The sequence below is a fragment of the Nannospalax galili genome, unplaced genomic scaffold (genome assembly GCF_000622305.1).
Source record: "Nannospalax galili isolate Female #2095 unplaced genomic scaffold, S.galili_v1.0 scaffold267, whole genome shotgun sequence".
Classification (NCBI taxonomy): domain Eukaryota; kingdom Metazoa; phylum Chordata; class Mammalia; order Rodentia; family Spalacidae; genus Nannospalax; species Nannospalax galili.
Window position 1 is genome coordinate 1,874,518 of NW_008357518.1, and position 7,693 is coordinate 1,882,210.

A 7,693-nucleotide genomic window follows, 5' to 3' on the forward strand; every position below is an offset into this window, starting at 1 on the left:
TACCTATCATCTATATATCATCTATCAATCTATCATCTATCTATCAATCTATCATCTATCTATCTATCATCTATCTATCTAATCTATGTATGTATCTATCTATCATCTATCTACCTATCATCTATATATCATCTATCAATCTATCATCTATCTATCTATCATCTATCTATCTAATCTATGTATGTATCTATCTATCATCTATCTATCTATCATCAATCATCTATCTATCATCTATCAATCTATCATCTATCTATCTAATCTATGTATGTATGTATGTATGTATGTATCATCTATCAATCTATCATCTGTCTATCTATCTATCATGTAATTTATTTATGTGCATACACGTGTGTATGTGCCATGGCATGCATGTGGAGATCAGAAGACAACTTGTAGGAGTTGGTTTTCTCTTTCCATCATGTGGGTTCAAGGAAACAAACTCAGGTTCTCAGCCTCAGTGGCAAGCTCCTTTACCCACTGAACCACCTCTCTGGCCTTCATGATTGATTTTTATCAATTTTTATTGAGTTAGAATGTTTGTACTGTATGCAAACATAATAAATATAAGTATACATACTGATGTCCTAAGATGCTTAATTGTAACCAAAGATTGTATAAGCATATATAGTTTACCTGCCAGTTTTTTCAAAATTGAAATTTTAGAAACTTTGAAAATCCATAGAAAACATGTAGGATGTTTAATGAGACCCTTTCTCAGATATTATCTTATAAAGCCACTTTTGTACATTGGCCAATTGTTAACTGCCAAAAAGAGATTTTTAGTTTTGATAAATAAGAAGATATTGAATATCTTTATATCAACATGCTCTGAGAGTTCTTGTCCTTTCGATGAACTGGGGAGCTTTCAAATGCCCTTCAGGAAAGGATAACTTGTGCTTTTCCAAGGATTTTTAGAAGATTATTAATACATTGCAGAATTTCACATATAAAATATCTCAAAAACAAGGCCTTCAGAAAGGAATTTATTTGCCTCTAGTGCATCTAAATGCATGCATCCTGTTAAATATCTAATTATATTATGTGAATACCTGGAAGAAGAAATCCAAAACTCCAGCCAGATTGCCAGGAGAATAGGCTGTTTCCAAGGCAACCCCCTCTTCTACACACTCTGTCTGCTCTTGTAGGAAAAGCACTTCATTGATATAGTGATGTATCTTCTCGTTGGTCATGTTGACACAAAGCTTTGATGGGAAGAAAACAAAACAGCAGATTAACAGCCAGCCGTGCAGAACCACTCTCGGTAAGATGGTTTCACCCCATGACATACGGGCTGGGGACATTTAGACTAATTAGTCCATTAAGAAGACTCAGGGGTATTGCCTGAGAAGGCAGCTTCACTTGGTGACTTCTCGGGTTGTATTGTCTGAATGTTTAATTTGAGTTTGTTCAAAACAACAGGTAAAACCACAATATCGACCTGTAGATGTTGAGTCTCAGGCACAGTTAAGCACTAAAAACTATTTCTAAAAGGAAGACATATTTGGGTTTTCCTCAGATGAAGATGAAACTCTGTCTGCTGTGGGGTTGCAGAGAGAGGAGAGGCTTGTGTTTCTCCTGCAGCTTACTTCTGGGTCATAGTAGGCAAAAGCTGACATAAATCTCCTCTGGAAATTACATCCAGCCTAAGGATTTAATCACAGAAACAACATTCTTACTGAAATAGATTCCTCCAGCTATTCATCCTTCCTCTTTCTACAGAACTGTCTTACCAGGAAGATAATGTTTCTTAATCTCAATTTTTTCTTCTTAATATATTTTTATTTATTCTTTCCAATTTCATATAAACACACCCTCATATGTAGAGTATTTTGATCACATTTACCCCTATTTTCTTCTTGTAACCCCCTTCCCCTCACACTGTACCCCTTCTCCTTCCCAATAATTCCCCTTTCTACTTCCAAGTCTTCCTCTGTAATGTACTGCATTCTTCTGTGGTGTCTGTATCAGCATGGATGAGAGCAAGTTATTTGAATAAGAGCAACTCACCAGTGGCTGAGGGCTATGACTCCCTTCCCCCAGCAACCATTAACTGTTTCTAACTAATCAGGAAGGGGTGGGGCCTCGTGAGCCCCTCCCCAGACCATGGTGGAGTTTTCACAGGTCTTATGCAGGTAACCACAGATGCTCTGAATTCAGGAGTGTAGCAACCATGCGAAGTGCAAAACAATCAATTCTAACAATAAAACCTTCTCTTCTGGGTTACACTCCTGCTTTCTTGCCTATTTATTTATTTTTATTGCTAGAAAATTTCATGCACGTGTACAATGCATCTTGATCATATCCACATCCTCTTCTTTCTCCCCATAATTCCCCACTCCTGCACCTGTAAACATGTCATCCTTTCAACTTCATGTTCTCTCTTTTTAATAGCCCACTGAGTTCATTTAGTACTACTATATGTACATGGTTGTGGGGTCATCTACTGGGGCCTAGACAATCTACTAGTAGCACCTCCCAAAGTAAAGCGACTCTCCCTTTCTCATTAGCCATGAACTACCAATAGCTCCTCAAGCAGGGGAAGGTCAGGATGCTCCCTACCCTTCATGCTAGAAGTTTTCACTGGCTTGATCTTGTGCAGGTCTTGTGCAGATAGCCATAGCCTTCTTCTATATAAAGAAAAAAATCACAAAGGCTGTTTCTACTTACCACCTGAAATATACCTCACAGCTCTTGAAATTCTCCACTAAACCTTTTGCCCCCATGACTCCACCAACACTGCTTTTCTATAAGGCACCAGTGACACCTGCATTTCTAAGTCCCATGTTCAGTTTTCGACAGCTACTGCTCTTGTTTCCCCAGGGATATCTGACAGTCATCTGCTCTCTTGGGCACATCCTTTGTGGTGTTGGGCCTTGGTCTCCTTTCTCCTTGATGAATCCTTCCTGACTGGTCCCACAGGTGCCTTCCTGGGCTCCATCCACCTGCCTCATCTCTGCTCTGCCTGTACTCACCACTACAGCACTCCCTCAGGCTCACAGACCATCACACTCCTCCATCTGCTTCTGGAGCAGCTCTGAATACTGTAACTAAACCAGTGTTTCCTAGTGTTCCATTCCATGGGAAGAACCACTTGTTTTGTGTGCATTTATGGTGAACGCTGAGTGGCAAATTTTAATAATTTTATAGCTCTTTTTATTCCTCTGTATCAAAATTATCTCAGTGTTAGAGGAATTTAACAAAATTTTAAATGGCAGGAACACAAAAATACATTTTTGAAGCAAAGTGAAATAACTTTGACCACTATTATCATGAATGTCTATCTTTTGTTAATAATTAAAGTGAAAATGACAAGTGAAAATAATGCCGTGATAGCAGGGATTCTACTGCATACAAGTTCGGTAGAGTTTTATTGACTCCGCCCTGTGTTTCCAGCACCACACCTGGGGGCTTATGCACCAGGAGAGGCACATGGAAAGTAGCCAAAAAGATCTGATTGATATTAGCTTTGACATCATAATACATGGGGGTGGATGGGCCAGCTGGACAGTATCAGGAATGAATAAGAAAACACACGCCCTGGGACACTTAGACACATTCTGCCTCCCTCCCTTTGCCAGCTGTAATATGTCTCCCCATTCAGACTATTTTTCCAATGGCCACCATGCAGGCAGCCTGTGATATCCCATTTCACCTTTCCAACCCCTGCTTCAGTCACACCTTCAGCCATCAGTTCAGTCAGCTGAATGGTTTATTTTTATTTGAGAAAACTGATCACCTACAGTATGTGCTTATATAAGAAAAATTTTGCTTTAATTATAAGAAACCTCCAGCTTTCCATACACCCCATGAAACTCATTGTTAAAAGGAAGAGAGGAATAGCTTTAGCCAAATACAATCAATCAATCATCAATCAATCAATAAGGTGGGCTGGCAAGATGGCCCAGAGTGTAAAGGTGCTTGCTGCCAAATCTGATGATCTGATTTTGTATTCCATGCATCCAAATAGTGGAAGGAGAGAACTGATGTCCAGAAAATTGTCCTCTGAAACACACAAACATACACACATACGTGCACGCACGCATGCATGCACACATACGTACACACAAAATAAATAAGTAAATAAATAAATGTAACAAAAATTAAAACAAAAGAAAAAGAGGATTCTAGAGGACGTAGTGCTCACGGTTGGCGGTGGGAGGGGGAGGATGCAAATAGGAATTCCAAGTTTAAAGAAATGATCTGGAGTTCTTTAGGTTTTAACAGGACTCGAAAGCCAACGACAATGTTGTTTGGTTTTTGTTTATTTTTAACTAGGTCTTTTTTGCAGTAAGTTGCAGTAGAGAATTCAAGTCTATAGAAATTCTCTTACCCTGTGAAATCAGAGATGTGAAAAATATGACCAGAAAGTAAAAGTTCTGCAGTGTGGATACTTCACCTTGTTCTAGGAATTTGTTACTACTGTATGGCTGCCAATATGTAATATTTACATCTTATTTTTTTAATTTTTTAAAAATATTTTATTTACTATTTTTATTTTATGTGTATGAATGTTATACCTGCATGTAGGTAAGTGTACCTGTGTGATGCAATGCCTGCGGAGGACAGAAGAGGCTGTTGGATACCCTGGAACTGGAGTTACGGAAAGTTGTTAGCTGCCATGTGGGTGCTTGGATTTGAACCCGGGTCTTCTTCAAGAATAGTCAGTGTTCTTAACTGCTGAGCCATCTCTCCAGCCCTTCCATCTTATGTTTAAGATAGTGATACTGATGAATATATTTTTATTCTCAGAATATGTACTTATATCTTATTTTGATGTAGTTATACTGATAAATATTGTATTTGACATATTTCCATATATGAAAATTCTCTACTTTTTATATTACTAATAAAATATTTGTCCATGTTCATCTGTTATTAGAGTAACTTAGCTACATCATTCTTAAGAAACCCAAGACTCTTGGCTCTCCAAGCTCTGGCTCAGTGGTGGCCCCAAACTTCCCCTGTTCTTGTGCTCTGATCACCTGGTTTTGAGGCTGTTGGATGTCCCCACTAGAAAGTGAATCCTCAGCTTTGTGGCAAGCCAGCCTCATCTCAGCACAGACTGCCTCTGTGTTCTGTGTCTCCCTCTGCGCTCTGACCCATGCTTAGCACCCTAACGTCTGCTTTCTGTGCTTGCCTTGGGCATCTTCCTGTAGCCAGAATCCCACCATCTTCCTTGCTTCCAAAATACTGCGTCTGTGACATGGCACCTCTTCCGTCAAGGGTCAAAGTGTGTGAGCCCCTCAGTTCATCAGTCACCAGACCCTGGAGGCAGGGGCACCCTACCCCAGGAGAATTAGATCCTCTTTGGTGCTGCTCACTGGGAAAGTGACTTGTGTCACTGATTGGCAGCTGGGAAACAAAGGATGCCATTATGCTCTTAAGAGAGAAAATAGATCCTGGCTGCTACCTCAGGACAGAGGCCCAGAGGGAATTAGTTCGTACAGCTGGTGTGATGACTTTAGACCTGGGGAAGATTTGGGGTTCCTGGAGAGCAGGGGCCCAGGGCGATCTTTCCAGAGAAAACTGGTGATTATGTTCCAGTCTTAATCTCTGAACAGACTCTTTTGTACTTCCTTTGCTTTAATTTCATTCTAAACCTAATCCTAGATGTTGCTTCCATCTCACATGAGTTCCGGTCTCTTCTGCAGCTTTTGTCAATTTTTCCATCCACAGCAGCCATTCATCTTCAAATACAGTGAGTTGAAAAGCACTAAGAATGTCCACTTCATCTTTGGACTGTACTTGGTGTGGCGCAGCGGCCTGGGAGCAATTAAATGCATAAGTCTTTCTGAGGAATGAACTTCAGAACGACCAGTAAATGTTAACAAGACGGAAAACACACATCTACCACCCTATGCCCTGTACCAAGTCTAAAATCCCTTCTCCCCAAAAAGTACATTTCACCTAACAAAGGAGACTAAAACTGACCAGAACTCTACAGTCATTTTCACTAGGTGTGTGTGTGTGTGTGTGTGTGTGTGTGTGTGTGTGATACATTCAGACATATGAGAGAGAGAGAAAGAGAGAGAGAGAGAGAGAGAGAGAGAGAGAGAGAGTGTATGTGTACAAGAACATTAGTCGCCTTTCTGGAAGCATAAATCTGCGGTCATGTTCTAGAGGACATTGACTTCCATGTAAACAATCCTTATTTTTGCTTTTCAATTCTGCCTAGCAGAATTGTGCTAAGGGTGTGTAAGATCTCTAGGTATTCCTCACAGTAAACTTGAACACAGCGGAAAGGTGAGTTTCCATAAGTTACAGTAATGTACTGAGTATTCACTTAATTAGTATGCATCCTGTTCCTATTAAAACACATGCTTCGTACATTAAGCACTGCTGCTAATAGGTTTAATAATAAAATTTTTGCGTTCCTTGAAAACGCTCTTCAGCAACAGAACCCCGTTGCTTATCCAGATGGCCCATCATTCCTATTAATGACAAACTTAATTTCTTGAGTAGATTTTCACCAACTGTTCTCCCTTTATTTTTACTGCTCAGTGAAATCTATCTGCAGCAAAACTATAATAGAGCATGACATATACATCACAGAATTAAAGGAGAAGATTAATTAAAGCTGACTCCAGTTGAAGGCAGAGCCCCAGGCGTTAGACAGTGATTCCCAATCCTCGCTGCTCATTGGAATTAACTGGGGAGCTCTTTGAAAGAGGCCGAGTCTCGGCCTGACCCCAAACCCATTAAATTGGAGCGGGGCCCAGGCACTGGTGTGTTTAAAAGCTTTTCAGGTGGCTGTAATATGGAAACATGATTGAACACACGGAGCTAGATGATGGAACAGGGAACACAATCCATTTACCAATCTGTTCAGCAGTTAATCTGGATATATGTGTAAAGAGTGACGTATATTAATGTGTGTGTGTATGAGATAAAGAGAGAGGCAGAGAGAGACAGAGAGAGACAAAGAAAAAGAGACACAGAAAGAGAGAAGAGTATTCTAGTTTGCTTCTCCATTGCTATGACAAAACACTCTGACCGATACCAACTTGGGGAGGAAAGGGTTTATTTGTCTCACATCTCCCAGGTCACAGTTCATCAGGGAGCCCAAGGTAGAAACTCAGGGCAGGAACCTGGAGGCAGGAGCTGGAGCACAGGCCATGCCTCACACTGCTTACTGGCTTGCTCCCTGGCCCCTGCTCAGCCTGCTTTCTTATACAATACAGAACAACCTGCCCAGGGGTGGCACCATCCACAGTGGGCAGGGTCCTCCCACATCACTCAACAATCAAGAAAATTCCCCCACAGACACGGCCACAGGCCAGTCCAATGGAGACAATTCCCCAGTTGAGGCTCCCTCAACCCAGGTGTGTCAAGTTGACACTAAAGCTATCCAGCACAAGGAACAATGTTAGATTCCAGATATTGGATATCTCTCATATCACTATATATGCAGAACATTTATTTGTAGGAGATTTCAATAGCTATTATCAAAAGGAAAAAAAAACATTGAACAGGCTGATGCCTAAGAAAGAAACAGTTTAAGTTAAAGAGTTTCTATGCAGAAGTCTTTAAGGCCTTTAATGAGTCAGGTCGCCAATTAGACTCTTCAGAAGAACACATCCTGTGGATTAAACTACTACATGTGCTGTCCCTGGAAGTCCCTGTGGATCAGTTACTCCTGAGATCAATACATTGGCTACAAAGTGGAAGTCATAGGAAGTGTGTGTGGGCAGTA

General features: G+C 40.6%; 1 protein-coding gene across 1 annotated transcript in view; it reads right to left on the reverse strand.

Moving 5' to 3' along the window:
• Positions 1-7,693, reverse strand: part of Myo16 (myosin XVI) — a 497,779-nt gene that overhangs the window by 174,621 nt on the left and 315,465 nt on the right. The window contains exon 21 of the mRNA XM_029557215.1: positions 1,050-1,202. Within this exon, the coding sequence (XP_029413075.1) occupies positions 1,050-1,202 (153 nt within the window). The remainder of the gene's footprint in view (positions 1-1,049; positions 1,203-7,693) is intronic.